Genomic DNA, 17,086 nt, shown 5'->3' with positions numbered 1-17,086 from the left:
GCTGGGAAAATATAGATTGAATATTGTTAATTACCCTACTTTTCAAATTCTGGCCTTAGGGAATAAGATACCATCCCGGTTATATGTTTGTTAGTCATGCTTCGATTGTAGGTAAATGTATATTTTAGAAAGCTGGCTTTGGCCTTTTGTATATCTTGGTCCACATACCATTTGTTTTTATTTAAAAAATTTCACTTCATGTGGAATGTTTATTTTGTATTTACTGCTGCAGTAAACACTATTATTAGATCAGGAAGCACTTCACCTTTTATTGGGTCTGAAAAGGGAAAAGCCCACCTCAGCACAGCTGGAGGAAGCATCTCTAGACACCAAGGCAGCTCATGTGGCAATCTGTTCTAGTATGGACTTTGAAGAGCTCTCATTTTTCGGGCTACCTGGATCACTCATAGTTGTGTAATATTGCCTCTACCAAGGATGAAGAGTGAAATGTAAAGATACTGATTTTCTTTTCCTCTGCCTAAGAACAATTTTCTGTGGCCTACCTGGAAGTGAAAAGAGAATTTAGGACAGTAGCAGCAGTGGCTAATTATAGGATTTTGGTTTGTTTAATTATGCTTTTTTTTTTTTGGTTGAATTATGCCCTGAGAAAAATATTCTTCCAGATTTTTTCTTTCTGATATATGTTTATTCTGTTTTTTTAAAAAAATTGAGGTATAAGTGATGTACAATATTATATGTTACAGATGTACAACATAGTGATTCACAATTTTTAAAGGTTGTACTCTATTTATAGTTATTATAAAGTATTGGCTGTATTCCCTGTGCTATACAATATATCCTTGTAGCTTATTTTATATATAGTAATTGTACCTCTTAATCACCTACCCCTATCTTGCCCCCAACTTCCCTCTCCCCACTGGTAACCACTAGTTTGTTCTCTATGTCTGTGAGTCTATTTTGTTGTTGTTATTGTTATATTCACAGCTTTATTTTTTGGATTCCACATATAAGTGATATCATACAGTATTTATCTCTCTGTGTGACTTATTTCACTGGGCATAATACCCTCCAACTCCATCCATGTTGCTGTAAATGGCAAAATTTCATTCTGTTTTATGGCTAAGGCATATTCCATTGTGTAAATATACCACATCTTCATCCATTGATCTGTTGATGGACACTTAGGTTGCTTCCATATCTTGTCAATTGTAAATAATGCTGCTATGAACATTGGGGTGCATGTAACTTTTTGAATTAGTGTTTTTGTTTTTTTTGGATAGATACTCAGGAGTGGAATTGCTGGGCTGTATGGTAGTTCTATTTTTAGTTTTTTCAGAAACCTTGTTTTTCACAGTGGCTGCACCAATTTAAATTCCCAACAACAGTGTTGGAGGGTTCCTTTTTCTCAGCATCGTTGTCAACCTTTGTTATTTGTGTTATTTTTGATGATAGCCATTCTGACAGGTGTGAGGTGATATCTAAGTTTGGTTTTGATTCACATTTCTCTGATGACTAACGATGTCGAGCATCTTTTCATGTGCCTGTAGGCCACCTGTGTGTCTTCTTTGGAAAAATTTCTATTCAGGTCTTCTGCCCATTATTTAATCAGGTTGTTTTTTTTTTTTTTTTGATGTTGAGTTGTATAAGTTCCTTATGTATTTTGGATATTAACTCCTTATGCAACATATGATTTACAAATACTTTCTCCCATTCCTTAAGTTGCCTTTTCACTTTGTTGACCATATCCTTTGCTGTGCAGAAGCGTTCAGTTTGATGCAGTCCCATTTATTAATTTTTGCTTTTGTTGCTTGTGCTTTTGGTGTCGTACCCAAAAAACTTTACTAAGACCAGTATTGGGAGCTTTGTCTCTGTTTTCTTCTAGGAGCTTTACAGTTCAGGTCTTGCATTTAAGCCTTTAATCCATCTTGAATTAATATTGGTGTATAGCATAAGATAAAAGTCCAATTTCATTCTTTTGCACATGTGTATCCAGTTTTCCCAAAACTTTTTATTAAAGAGACTGTGTCTTATTCCCATTTAGTATTCTTGGCTCTATTGTCAAGTATTAGTTGAGTGTATATATCAGGGTTTATTTCTGGGCTCTTGATTCTATTACAGTGGTCTGTGTGTCTGTTTTTTTGTGTGTGTGTGTGTGTCTGTTTTTATGCCAGTACCATTACTGTTTTCATTATTTTAGCTTTGTAGTATAGTTTGAAATCAGGAAGTGTGATGCCTCCAGCTTTGTTCTTTTTCAAGATTGCTTTGGCTAGTCATTGTCTTTTGTGGCTCTATATGAACCTTAGGATTGTTTTTTTCCCCCCATCTCTGTGAAAAATTCCATTGGAATTTTGATAGGGATTATATTGAATCTATAGATAGCTTTGAGTGGTATGGATGTTTTAACAATATTAAATTTATGAACATTGGATATCTTTCCATTATCTTTGTATCTTCTTCAATTTCTTTTATCAATGTCTTATAGTTTTCAGTGTACAGCTCTTTCATCTCCTTGTTTCAATTTATTCCTAAGTATTTTATTGTTTCTGATGCTATTGTAAATGAGATTGATTTCTTTATATGTTTTTTGGATAGTTTGTTATTAACATATAGAAATGCAACTTATCTTTGTATGGTGATTTGGTATCCTTCAACTTTTATGAAATATTTTATTAGTCCCAACAGTTGTTTTTTTCCTTTTTGTGTGTGTGTGTTTGTGGAGTCTCTAGGGTTTTCTATACATAAGATCATATCATTACAGACAGATAATTTTACTTCTTCCTTTCCAACTTAGATGTTTTTTATTTATTTTTCTTGCCTCATTTCTCTGGCTCGAACTTCTAGCACTATGTTGAATAGGAATGGTGAGAGTAGGTACCCTTGTCTTGTTCTTGATCTTAGAGGAAAAGCTTTAAATCTTTCACCATTGAGTATGATGTTAGCTGTGGTGTTGTCATATATGGACTTTATTATGTTAAGATATGTTCCTTTTATACCCAATCTGTTGAGGGTTTTTATCATGAAAAAATGCTTAATGTTTTCAAGTGCTTTTTCTGTATATTTTGAGATGATGATATCATTTTTATCTTTCATTCTGTTAATGCAGTATATTACATTTGTTGATTTGTGTATGTTGAACCATTCTTGCATCCTAGGGATAAATTTCACTTGATCATGGTATATGACTTTTTTTTATGTACTGTTGAATTCAGTTTGCTAGTGTCTTGTTGAGAAATTTTGCATCTGTATTCATCATGAAAATTAGCCTGTAATTTCTTTTCCTGTAGTGTCCTTATCTGGCTTTAGAATCAGCATAATGCTGGACTTGTAAAAAAGAGTTTGGGAGTGTTCCCTCCTCTTCAGTTTTTTGGAAGAGTTTGATAAGGATTGGTGTTAATTCTTCTTTAAATGTTTGGTAGAATTCACCAGTGAAACCATCTGACCCTGGGCTTTTCTTTTTAGGAAGTTTTTGATTACTGATCCAATCTCCTTACCAGTAGTTGGTCTGTTTTGATTTTCTGTTTCTTCATGGTTCAGTCTGGGTAGGTTGTATGTTTCTGTGAATTTATCCATTTCTTCTAGATTATCCAGTTGTTAGCTTATAATTGTTCACAGTAGTCTTTTATGATCCTTTGTATTTCTATGGTATTAGTTGAAATGTCTCCTCTTTATTTTCGGATTTTTTTGAGTCCCCTCTCTTTTTTTTCTTGTTAAGTCTAACTAAAGGTTTGTCTATTTTGTTTATCTTTTCAAAAAACAGCCCTTAGATTTGTTTATCTTTTCTATTGTTTTCCTGGCCTCTATTTCATTTATTTCTGCTTTGATCCTTATTATTTCCTTCCTTCTGCCAACTTTGCGCTTGATTTGTTCATTTTCTAGTTTTTTGAAGTGTAGGAATAAATTATTTATTTTACATATATCTTTTTTCTTTTAAATGTAGGCATTTATCATAATAAACTTTTTTCTTAGGACTGTTTTTGCTGCATCTCATAAGTTTTGGCAGGTTGTGTTGCTGTTTTCATTTGTTCAAGATATTTTGGCTTCCCTTTGACCCACTGGTTGTTCAAGAGTGTGTTGTTTACTTTTCTACATGTTTGTGAATTTTTCAGTTTTACTCGTTATGATTTCTAGTTTTGTACCACTGTGGTTGGAAAAGATACTTGGTATGATTTCAGTCTACTTAAGTCTGCTGAGATTTGTTTTGTGACCTACCATATGATCTACCCTGGAGAATGTTCCATGTATGCTTGAGAAGAATGTTTATTCTGCAGCTGTTGGTTGGTATGTTCTGTATGTCTGTTAGGTTCATATGGTATAAACTATAGTTCAAGGCCAGTGTTTCCTTACTGATACTCTGTCTGGATGATCTATTTATCCATTATTGGAAGTGGGGTACTGAAGTCCCCTACTATTATTGTACTATTGTCATTTCTCCCTTCAGACCTGTTAGCATTTGCCTAATACATTGAGATGCTCCAATGTTGAATGTTTATATATTTTTGATAGTTATATCCTTTGACAAATTGACCACTTTATCAAAATATAATGACCTTCTTTGTCTCTTGTTTCAGTTTTTGGCTTAAACTGTATTTTGTCTGAGATAAGTATCGCTACCTCTCCTCTCTTTTGGTTTCCATAAGCATGGAATATTTTTTGTCATCCCTTCAGTTTGAGCCTACATGTGTTCTTAAAGCTGAAGTGAGTTTCTTGTAGGTGCCATATAGTTGGGTCTTATTTTTTTATTTATTCAGCTACTCTATGCCTTTTGGTTGGAGAATTTAATCTATTTACATTTAAAATATTGATGAGGACTTCCCATTTTATTGTTTTCTGTTTTGCAGTTCCCTTGTTCCTTTCTTCCCCTCTTGCTCTCTTCCTTTATGAACTGATGATTTTCTGCAATGGTATGCTTTGATTCCTTTCTCTTTAGCTTTTTTTGAATCTACCATAGGTTTTTGCTTTATGGTTACCATGAGGCTTACATAAAACATCTTATAGCATAACAGTCCATTTTAAGCTGTCAACAACCTAACTTTGATTGCAAACAAAAACTTTACCCTTTTACCTCCTTCCCACCACATTTTATGTTTTGATGTCACAATTTACATCCTACCATTTTGTGTATCTATGAACAAATTATTGTAGCTATTGTTATTTTTAGTATTTTTAAACCTTTATACTAGAGTTAAGTGATTAATACACTACCATATTAAAGTATCAGAATATTCTGAATCTGACTATATACTTACCTTTACCAGTGTGTTGTATATTTTTATATGTTTTCATATCACTAAATTAGGTCTCTTTGGCACTGAGCTGTGCCACCTTAGAGAAGGGGGTGATGCAGGTAAAGTGAAACTGTTCCTCTTACTCCCTTCAATGTGTCCAAGCTTGGATTTTTTTTTTCTCCAACGATGTGCTTTAACTTTTCCATTAGATTCCTGAACTTCCACAAAGGCACTCTATTCATGGGTAATTGTCAAAATTGGTGTTCTTTGGGGAGGGAAGACAGTAGAAAACTCCTGTTTCACCATTTTGATGACGTCACTCTCAGTCTTCAAAGCTGATTCCAGCATTGTGGAATGTGGCTGATACTTGCTTTAGCACTGTAAAACAGCAATGCATTACACTAAATGACTGCTTAAGAACCTGAGAGAGTTTGTGCTTGTGAGGTGGTAACTATTTCCCAAGTATGTTGTTCCATCGCTTATGGTAGGTGATTTCACTTGCGATTTCCCACAGTCTCCCCAAGATGCACTGGTTGGTACATCTTTTACTTGGCCCTCAGCAGAGCAGCCTGTGTAGGGTATTAGTCACCACATGCATATTTTGACTTTTCATTTGTTTTTTTTGGCAGGAATGCAAGATTTCAATTACCTCAGCAGCAACTGCTTTGAGATTACCGTGGAGCTTAGCTGTGAAAAGTTTCCACCTGAAGAGACTTTGAAGAGCTACTGGGAAGATAACAAAAACTCCCTCATTAGCTACATTCAGCAGGTAAACACAGTCTCTAGCATAAAATGGGAGATTTAAGAACATTTAAACCTGGAGTACAATAGTTTCCTAAGAGGATCCCAGCCTACGGGACTCCATCTGACCCAGAATGAGGATGCTGCGTTTGGAAAATGTGTCAATAGTGATTCAAATAGGCTTTCATTTGTCATAGGTTTTGTGGTTCATGAATATTCACTGAGAACTGATTAAACTGGAGAGTTGTGGAGAAGTGAGGTGACACCCTACTTTCTTTCATATTGCACTAAGCAAGGGCAATCCTAGGATCCTCCTCCACCCTTATCACCTTGGGTCTCTCAGGCATCTGAGGCAGGACCAGAACTAGAATGAGGTAAGTGAGGCACCTGGGATGCAAATTTAAGGAGCCGTTCACTCTCAGGGTCATGCAGGTTTAGGGTGTGAGTATCTCCTTAAATTCTGTGCCCCACATGCATCACTTGTCTCACCCTAGACTCAGCTGGATCCATTATCATCTACTCCCTCATCATCATCATCCCCGAATTAAAAGTGAGGAATCAGAGGCACAGAGAAGTTAAACAGCCAGGATGTCTAGTTCCAGAATCACCATGCCATGTTGCCTCTCATGACATAAGCTTAGATCTTTACCAGAGAGTCACTGTACAGAATTTGGGCGAATCTCACAATGTGTCAGAATAAAATACCTACCTACTCAGACTTAACCCAGGCCAGTGCCCTGATAGCCTTAGCCCTCTGTGCCGGGTAGACACTGGCACCAGGGGCAGTGCTGGTGGGAAAGACCTAAGGACTCTGTTCTTTGCCTGCAGTGCCTTGACAATTTCACATTCCATTCTGTATGCGGCCATTTACACCCAAAGTCAGGGAGAGTGATGTTAGTTTCACATGCTAGCAGGTAGTCCAGACTAATGTTTAAGCTAATTTAACATAAACAAATGCTGTTTGCATATATAGGTACATAAAAACATATACACATGAACCCAATGCATTAAAAAATGTAAAATCAGCTTAAGAATTCTTTTACACATGTCAAGTATACATATAATACCTTACCAAAAGGGATTATCATGGAATAGATCCACTAATGACAGACAGTGATTAAAAAACACCCATTACACAGGATTTTTTAAGTCAGTGGGATCCTGCTGCATGTTAACATAAAAAGGCATTTTTCAACAACAAAACTAAGGATAATTAGCAATGTAGACCCTGGAACAACCTTAGTGGGTACCCCTGTAGAATGTCCTATGAGGAGAGCTATATTTGGATGGACATTTTAAGAGCAAAATTTAAACATATAGTTTTAGGCAGAGGAAGTAAGATGGGCTGATTTGGTGTGTTCTTTGCCTAGGTATCAAAGAATGCCTCCTTAATACAGTGCTTTTCATTTTATGTACATATTTTTTCAACAAAAATTAAGCTATTTTCATGTCCTAGGTACCCTGTGAGGTACTGGGGAGAGTGACTGCCCTCAAGAAGGCTTTGTATTAGTGAGGTTCAGATATCAATACCTAATTACAAGAGAGGATGATAAATGCTAAAATAAAGAGCAATGGCAGTACACAGAAGGGTCCCTAACCCAGTCCTGCCAGTTCAGAAAAGGCATCTTGGAGCTATGCTATAGGATTCCCTATAGTCCATGTCAATAAGATTATTACCCTGTCAACAATTAAAAAACTAGTTCAGCTGCTACTTAAGTTCTCTCTTAGTTCTTGAGAAAAAATGCAATATAAAACAAAACCCAAATGTGTGCCATTGGAAAGAGGAGAATGCTTGTCATATTTATGGTGGCAGGTGCATTAATTCATCTAAAAGCTGTTACAATTTATATAAGAATAAGCTGAAAAGAAGAGGGACCAGGTCATACAGTCTCGTTTTATGCCACTTAGAATGAGAATTTGATCTGTCCACAGATACCTGTGACCCACCCTGGCATGACATCAGTGTTATGATGCAGACTATATAGAAGCAGTAAGAGTGGTATTTGCAGTGAGCTCACACAGCTTGCCTCAGAGGACACTCTAGTTTAGGGAATCAAAGGCTGGCGGAAGATCAGTGAAGACTGCCAGAAGTTCTGTGTTGAAATTTTCTCGACAATGGAACAATATGGTGGTGATTAATGATTGAACACCTGGGCCTAAAATCTAAGTGTGGACTAATTTTACAACTCATGGAAAGTAGGTGGTTAGGAGATCCAATTCAGTAATTGGTTGAGAGGAAATCTCTTGCAGAGTTTTAAAGGAATGTTTGCAGGAACTGGAACTGCAAAGTTAATTAAGGTAAATAGTTTGCTAAGAAGAGCTCCCACACAATAGCTTTGGAACCATCTAGTTCTCAAAATTTCCAAAGAATTTTTCAAGAATGGTTCATGAGCACCTGCATCAGAATCATCTAGATTCTTGTTAAAAACGAGTTTCCTGTCCCAACACTGAATCACACTCCTAGCATGGCAGGACCCCAGAGTCTCCATTTCAGCAAGCTCTCTGGGGGGCATTTAAGTATTTGAGGATTTAAGGGCTATTGACATAAACAATTCTAGTAACAATGAAGAATATTCTGGATTTTTTTTTTTTAAGTCTTGGTTGATTGAAACGTCTTGGAATCTGGGGAGAGAGAATTATAGGAAGGACAAGTGTAGTAAAATAGCTTACCCAGGGCTTCCCTGGTGGTGCAGTGGTTGAGAGTCTGCCTGCCGATGCAGGGGACACGGGCTCGTGCCCTGGTCCGGGAAGATCCCACATGCCGCGGAGCGGCTGGGCCCGTGAGCCATGGCCGCTGAGCCTGCGCGTCCGGAGCCTGTGCTCCGCAACGGGAGAGGCCACAACAGTGAGAAGCCGGCGTACCGCAAAAAAAACCAAACAAACAAAAAACAAAAAACAAACAAAAAAATAGCTTCCCCAGGTATGAGTGAAATTTGAACTTCTGGAATTTCTTTTGCAAAAGTCATAAAGTGACAATATTTTCTAGTCTGCATTCCTGTGGAGTCGTGACAGCCTATAATACTTCAGTTGAGATTTACAGTGGAAAATTTCAAACAGAAATATTGTGCTCCACAATTGGCATATCAGAGATAGACATTTACTTATTTAACTACTTGTTAATCACATACTGTAATTTAAGTCTTGGGTTGCAGAGGCAGAAAAAAGTAAAGTTATGAATATTAACTGGGTCTATTTGTGCCTAATGTAGGTGCATTATATGTTTTTGAAATTATTGATTTATTTTCCAAAGATGAGGAAGTTTCAAACTTTCATTTCTTTAAGGTTTATAATATATCAGGATTATAGTGCCTCAAGATGAATAAATTCATCTCCACAATTTTTCTGATCCTAATGACTTTTACCATGTGAATTTCATTCAGAAAGCTAACTTTTCTTGTTGCCAGTGGCTAAATTTCAGTCTCTTACAATTTTGGTTAGCTAATCCATAGGTAAGTCTTGGGGAAAAGTCTAACAATGTCTTTTTGTTTTAAAAAAGTGTTTACTCTCTTCTCACTATACTGGTTGCCATTAAAATATTATTTATTATTACTGACAACATGTATAGCTTTTTACCATTGGTAAATTGCCTTTAGAGAAAAGAATTGTTTGTTACTTTTATAGAGTTTCAGAGGTTTTGCTTTTTTTAAAAAAAAATAGCAAATGAAAGAAGAATTTGCTGATATCCAGGGCTATCTCTTTGATAAAACACTGTACCACTGCCAAACTTATTCTCCAGTGACAAAGGGACACATGAGACTTATTCTACTTTCTGTAGGGAAATATTCAAATATCATCAGTAGCAAAAGAAAATTCATGTTCTGGGTCCAGATGAGTGAGGAGCAACTGGAGCATTGGGCAGGGGGACATTTTATTAGGTAATCAAGCTTAATAGATTATCATTTGATATTTCAGAAGCAGTACCTCCTCAGAGACCTTAAGTGGCTCTCCGTCACTTCAAATACATGTTGACTTAATTGAATTATCATTTAAAAATAAAGCTGTTTCTGGGGCTTCCCTGGTGGCGCAGTGGTTAAGAGTCCGCCTGCCGATGCAGGGGACGCGGGTTCGTGCCCCGGTCCGGGAAGACCCCACATGCCGCGGAGCGGCTGGGCCCGTGAGCCATGGCCGCTGGGCCTGTGTGTCCGGAGCCTGTGCTCCGCAACGGGAGAGACCCCGACAGTGAGAGGCCCGCGTACCGCTAAATAAATAAATATATAAATAAATAAATAAAGCTGTTTCTGTAGTTTGCATTGCAGTAGTTAGTTGATGACAGCAACTTAATTCACGGGCTTGTCTCAATAAAAACTCTTCCATTTTATTTCTAAACCCAGTTTTCAGTTAGTAAGTTCACTGACCTTTCATGCACTGATTATCAACCAAAATGATATTATTAATGGGTTTAATGCAAAAGTATTCACAGTGTATATCCTTTTATCTAGAAGTAAAAAGTATTGAAGGGCTGTAAGGTGGTTATCTTTTTAACTGACAGCTGCCATATAAAGTATACGCAAGTGACCAAATTTAAAATAGAGAGAAAGCAATGAAATGTGCTAAGACCAGAACTGTTTTACACATTGACAGACCTTTTTGTTTTGTTTTTGTTTTGGTGGTTTGGAAGGTACTTCAAAGTCTTCTTTGACTCAGAACAAGATATCAGTTTTCAGGGAGTTATTTCTCATTTGCCTACTTGCGGAAAAGCAGAGTAAAGAGTACACAGAAAATTCAGTGGCTTTTTTTAGCTTGTTTTGATTCTTAAACAGTGGGGATCTGCAGTATTTTGCTAGAAAATAAGGAGATGTTTGATTGAAGCATGTTTTTAGGTCGTTTCTAATACAGATTTTTTGGTTGTTCTCGACCATCACAGATACACCGAGGAGTTAAAGGATTTGTCCGAGACCTTCAGGGTAACCCAATTGCCAATGCAACCATCTCCGTGGAAGGAATAGACCATGATGTCACATCTGGTGGGTGTTCTCTGCTGTGATCGGAGGCTCTAGTATTGCACACGAGAGCGTGGTTACTTCTTAGCATAGTTATACTTCTTACACTGTTCTAAGCAAAGCAATTAAATGCCTCATGTCTCTTTACCCTGTCTCTCCCCCCAGCTTTGATCTAGTTAAATTTTTTCTGGGGAGTAGGTCAGGCAATTACTCAGGGTGGCTGCTGCGCTTAGAAATTAGGGTGCAGCAGGTGGCGCCCTTCCCTCAGCTGTCTCACCCCAGAGCTGTGAGGCGGGGCCCTCTGCGGGAGTCTTTGCAGTTGTGGAGGTAAAGGAGGATGAACCAGCTGGAATTAAAATACTGATCTCTCCTAAGAAGAAGTACTAATGAGCTGTTAATTGGTGAACCTCAGGAGGGAACAGAAGAGTAGGAAGGACGGTAACTGCCAGTGTATTGTGTGTCTAGGATTTCCCATCCATTTCTTCATTTAATCTGTATCATAAATCCAGATGTATTCAAGGCTGAACAGGATATTACAGGATTGAGGTTGATGTTAGTTATTTCTAAGTTTAAAGCCCCATTTCCATTTTCCTACTTTGGGGAAAATGATGTATTTTACTGGCAAACCTACCTACTCCTGTTAATAAATATCTTTTTAGATTTTTTTTAGATATTTTTAGATATTTAGATATTTTTAGATATTTACATTTTAGTGTAACTCTCATTTGTTGGGATCTTTTCAACAACAATATCTTTTTAGATATAAATTCTACATGTTTGTAGACCTTAGCATTAATTAACCTTTAGTGCCCAAACATCCTATACCATTACCTGTTTCTTAACCTCCACATTTATAATGTGTATTTTTTAACCCTGAATATTTGTTCTCTAAAACTCCATTTATTTATTCATTAAACAATACTTATCAACACCCCATGAAGTGCCAGCCCAGCTTCCAGACCAATATGCCAGAACCTGTGTCAAGTTATTGCTCCCTTCGCCCCCAGGGAGAGGCTCCTGAAGGACCCAGGCCATGTCCCCTGTGGCCACAAGTAACTGCTTCTGTTAACTCTAGCATAACATACAAACATTATTTTCTCTGCATTCCAGATGTGAAAAATTTAGAAAAATCTGGACGTTGGGAATAATTATAGGTAGAAAGGAATGAAATCTGGGGAGTGAGCTCTGGGACACTGCAGCTTTTCTAGGGCAGGGTGAGGTAGTATGGAGGGATAAGCAACGGGGTCTAAGGTGGAGAGAAAACCCAGTGCCTTGTTCAGGAAGGCTGGAATGTTTCAGGAGGGAGAGAGTGTGAAAAGTGTCACATGAAAAGTGAAAAAAAGTGAAAAAAAAGTGAAAAAAAAAGTGAAAAGTGAGGCAGCGTGGAGCATCTTGTGGATAAGGCAGAGTAGAGAGTCTTGATGAGTCTATTTCAGTGGACCAGCAGAGGCTGATTGGGGAGGGTCTAAGGAGAGAGGAGGAGACACATTTGAAATGAAGAGTAGACAAGTCTTTCCAGAGATTTTGCTGTAAAGCGAAGAAGATAAACGAGGCACTAGCTGAAATGAGCTGTAGAGTCCAGAGGTAGAATGGAAGAGATGGTGATGGGGGTTTATTTTTTTCTGATGGTTTCCATATTCACAATGAAATACAATGTGAAGCATCTACAGAGAGTGAGGATGAAGAGGATGCTTTACAGGTGTTAGGAAAAGGGAGACTGTCCACTAGGTCCTTGGTATTCAGAGTATGACCCCTACCAGCAGCTGAATTCAGCATCACCTGGAGCTGGTCAGAAATGCAGGAGCTCAGCCCTCATCCCAGAGCTAGTGAATTAGGATTTGTACTTTACTGTTTCCCAGGTGATTGATGCACACTAATCTAGGAAATGGGAGAGTGAAAGGGCTTGGGAGGAAGACAGGGCAGGACCAGGGCCTATGGAAGGCTGGTGTTTGTGGACAGGAGACAGCTCAGCTTGGGTGTGTGTTTTTCCCAGCCCCTCACAGCCACAGGGGCAGGCAGAGAGTAGAAGGGTTGGGTGTTACCCAGCGCTGGTGGTTTGCCAGGCCTATAAGCAGGTGGGGAACAGCACATAGGTTGAAGGATATGTGTCATTGACTGGGGTGCCCAGGAACCTAAGCTGCTCAAGGAGAGGACAGGGGTGTGAGGGGAGGAATGGGAACAGAAATCCTCTGGAGGGCTGATTGAAAATGAAGTTCCTAGAAGGCAGCCAGACCAACTATTCTGAGTCTTTAGAAATCTAAATTTCTAACAAGTCCCTGAGGGTTTCTGATGAGGTAACTTCAGCCACACTTTCTGAGACACTGACCTAGACTCAGACCGCTGGGTCTTCACAGCCAGATGCTCAGCAAGAATCAAAACATGGTGCCAGATGGTGGGACCCCACTGCTTGGGGACTTGATATATCTGTTAACCTGTGTTACTCCTGACATGATTATGATGATTCATCATATTAGAAGATTTATTAGACAATTTAACATTAATGTCTGTAAAATTGCTGTAAGTAACGATGCCCTCTAGAGAGTGTCATGCTCTTTTCAATGGAATTTCATTAAATTCAGTAAACATCTACTTTTAAAACAGGGAATCAAAATTGAACTTAGATGGCATAACTATGATATGTGCTTGTGACTTGAAATTTTGTTGCCCTGCAGCAAAGGATGGTGATTACTGGAGATTGCTTGTACCTGGAAACTATAAAGTTACAGCCTCAGCACCAGGCTATCTGGCGATAACAAAGAAAGTGGCAGTTCCTTATAGCCCCGCTGTCAGGGTAAGTGATCGTGATAATAGCTAAATTGTGTTAAACACTTACCATGGGTCAGGCATGCTTAAGTGATTATATTTAGCTTTCATAATAATTCTGTGAGATAGAAGCCATTATTATCCTGTTATCCATCTGTTAAAAGATGAGAAACCTGGGCTTCCCTGGTGGCGCAGTTGTTGAGAGTCCACCTGCCGATGCAGGGGACACGGGCTCGTGCCCTGGTCCGGGAAGATCCCACATGCCGCGGAGCAGCTGGGCCCGTGAGCCATGGCCTCTGAGCCTGCGCGTCTGGAGCCTGTACTCCGCAATGGGAGAGGCCACAATAGTGAGAGGCCCGCATACTGAAAAAAAAAAAAAAAAAAAAAAGATGAGAAAACTGAGGCCTAGCAAAGTTAAGTGACTTGCCCAAGGGCTCAGTGACTGATTTAATACCACTCAGTGCGAAGCTCTTTTACCATTTCTCAGTTTTTGAAGAAATCCACCAGAAAATCAAATAAAACCTTTAAAAAATGAAGCTTTTATTTGCTGACCTTGATTTCAATCTCAATAATATTCTGTTCAATTTATCTTTTTATCCCTAGCACCTAGTATACCTTACTCAATAAGTATTTGGAAAAATAAATTAGGCCTGCAAGGTAAGTTTAGGCATTAACTAAACATTTATTAAGCACACACTATGAGCAAGGCTCTCTATGCTAAGAACTATCAAGAATGATTCCTATTTAAGTAAATACCATTTATTTTACTAGGAAGGTGGTGGTGATAAGACCAAAACTCTTTTAGAGAAGGATTTTACTATTGTCCTTGTATTACATTACTATGGAATGGCTTACAGAATTTCCAATTAAAAAGCTTGAAAAGAATTTATTGTGTTTTTTTTATGTCCCCAAAGTTTGGAGTATAAATGCTTGGTTTTGCAAACTAAATATCCTGAGTTTTTAACTGTTGCTTTGGTTTCAATGTGTGTATGTATGTATTAGGCTGGATATGTATTAAAATCAGGAGGTAAATTTGGGCAAATAAAACCTGGAAAAAAGTAGCTCCAGAGCCAGGTTGTAAAAGGTTCAACTATTTTGCCCCTTAGCCTTTCTAGCCCATGTGAGTTCAAGGAGGTATTGAGTAGTCACTTTCTTAAATAACCACAGGCTCAAGTGGCCAGATCAAAGAACTCTTAGATCCATGTGGAATGGGGCATGGCTATCTCCTGGGCCTGGGGAGGACTGGGGTTTGGAGCTGCATATTTTGAATAATCCTTTGTGCAGAAGTGTATGAATTCTCCATAGACCTGATGAGGATGTCCAGTTCATAGGAGAGTTGAGTTCCTGGACTATTGACCTTCGTGGTGGTTTGGAGATGTGTGTATTTCCATCAGTTTCTTTAGCAGATTCAAGGTTCTAGAAAGCAGAACCCTGTGGTTTGGAACACCGGGACACCGAACTGCATTCTTCCTTATTCCCCCAGCTTTTAGGAGAAAATTCAAGGTTGGCAGGAGAAGCTCACTGAATAGTAAAAGGCAGAAAACTAATTATAAGTTACATCTTTTTATGGGGGAAAAACTGCCTTTAAACAATCTGCCTCTAAATAATCTGCTTTCCAATAATTCTAGAAAGCTATTAGATCAAAGCACATTTGAAACATAATGGCTTTTGATATTTTTTTTCCCTAAAAGTATCTTGTTGCTTATCATGAGAGTTTTTTTAGGATATGCTTTAATTCAGGTGGCTGGATTGAGCTTATTTTAATAAACTCTAAACCTGCTGTTCTTTTCTCAGTTTTTAAAAGTACGTAATCAGTTTGATAACAGTATATCCTTATTTTCTCCTTTAGGTTGATTTTGAACTGGAGTCATTTTCTGAAAGGAAAGAAGAAGAGAAGGAAGAATTAATGGAATGGTGGAAGATGATGTCAGAAACTTTAAATTTTTAAAAAGCCTTCTAATTGCTTTTAATCTATATAATATAGTATGATATAATATGGCCATTTTCTTTTAGATTTTGTGCAGTTAATATTTAACATTGATTTATTTTTTAATCATTTAAATATTAATAGGCATTACTTAAAATAGACTCAAGTAAAAATATAAGAACTTGGTCTATAATGTTCATTTCCCTACATATAAGACACGGAGGACCATAGAAGAGATTTAAGTGATTTTGCCATTTTAGGTGTAGATGCAATAGTCCATGTGTTATTTGCAATACAGAACTTTTTGAGTAATTCTAGCTTTTAAAAGTTAGTGAGTCCTTTTAATGTAATTGGTGACAATGTCACATAATGAATGCCGTCGGAAAGGTCAACAGCTATAGCTTGAGTTGTGAGCACTCTACTGCAAGACTTAAACCAGACCTGTGTAAATTGTCATTGTCTCTTGTGCTGACTAGCTATATAAGCATGATCTTGTTAATGCATTCTTGATGGGAAGAAAATGTAAACTTTTAGCAAGAGGTTTTATGAAAGGAATGGAAATTGACTTCTTGCTTGTACATATCGGGGCAATACTGTTATATTATTCAGCTGGCTAACACTACTTCACAGTGTAGGGTTTCTCTTGGTTGTCGATTGTCCCAGAATTGCATTCTGAATGAATAAAGATTAAAAAATCCCTATGATCTATATTTTAATTCTCTATGATTTTTGGTCTAGAGTTGTGGTCTTGTGATAAGAAAACATATGTATTCCCTTGAGAGTGGCCTCTCATTTGTTCATCCTGTATATTTTTAAATTTATTAAGTGACTGTTGTATGCCAAGCACAGTGCAAGCTCTGTGTATACTATTTTGGTGGACAAAAGGTTCTGATTCCATGGATCTTATGGACCAGTTGTAGACATAGACTTTAAATAAATATTCACACAAATGAATATGTAATTAAGCACTGTGATGAGTAAAGTGACAGGAATGACTAGTGTGTGGAGAAAGAGAATGTCAGCACAACTTAATTTAGAGTGGATGAGGGGATTCAGGGATGGCCTCTCAATGCATGTAAGCCCAGACCTAGGCTATGAGTAGGTGTGAGCAATGCAGAGTTACTGAGTGTAGGGGTGCGTGTGTGTGTGCATGGTGGTGGTGGTATGGTTGAGCAATGCTCCAGGTACAGGTTTTTGATTAAATAGTGCTAACCATTGTAATAATAGACCCCCAAATATATACTGGCTTAAACACAATAGAAGTGTTTTTCTTACTCAGGTACCTGTACTGGGCAGAAGACAGAAAGATGAGATAGCTTTTCTCCACCCAGTCATTCTGGGTCTCATTCTGACAGATGATCTTCCGTCTTCTACATGTGGCTGCCAGAGTTGCCTGGTGGTCATCTCCATTGCAGCCAATGGGAAAGGGGAAAGAGCATGGAGGAGCATGAGGGGGATGTCTGTATGGGCCAGGCCTGGAAGAGGTATATGTGACTTATGATCACATCATATTGTCTAGAATTGTATCC

The 17,086-nt window shown here is 38.0% G+C and overlaps 1 protein-coding gene across 1 annotated transcript in view; it reads left to right on the top strand.

The window, feature by feature from the left end:
• CPE (carboxypeptidase E) overlaps nucleotides 1–16,265 on the top strand; it is a 109,504-nt gene extending 93,239 nt beyond the window's left edge. The window contains exons 6-9 of the mRNA XM_082611655.1: nucleotides 5,816–5,955; nucleotides 10,792–10,891; nucleotides 13,540–13,658; nucleotides 15,480–16,265. Coding sequence (XP_082467781.1) covers nucleotides 5,816–5,955; nucleotides 10,792–10,891; nucleotides 13,540–13,658; nucleotides 15,480–15,578 — 458 coding nt within the window. The 3' untranslated portion in view covers nucleotides 15,579–16,265. The remainder of the gene's footprint in view (nucleotides 1–5,815; nucleotides 5,956–10,791; nucleotides 10,892–13,539; nucleotides 13,659–15,479) is intronic.
• The last annotated feature ends 821 nt before the right edge of the window (nucleotides 16,266–17,086 follow it).

The sequence above is a fragment of the Mesoplodon mirus genome, assembly GCF_964341445.2.
Source record: "Mesoplodon mirus genome assembly, chromosome: 2".
Lineage (NCBI taxonomy): Eukaryota > Metazoa > Chordata > Mammalia > Artiodactyla > Ziphiidae > Mesoplodon > Mesoplodon mirus.
The sequence above is the reverse complement of the archived record's forward strand: the minus strand, read 5'-3'. Positions and strand labels throughout refer to the sequence as shown.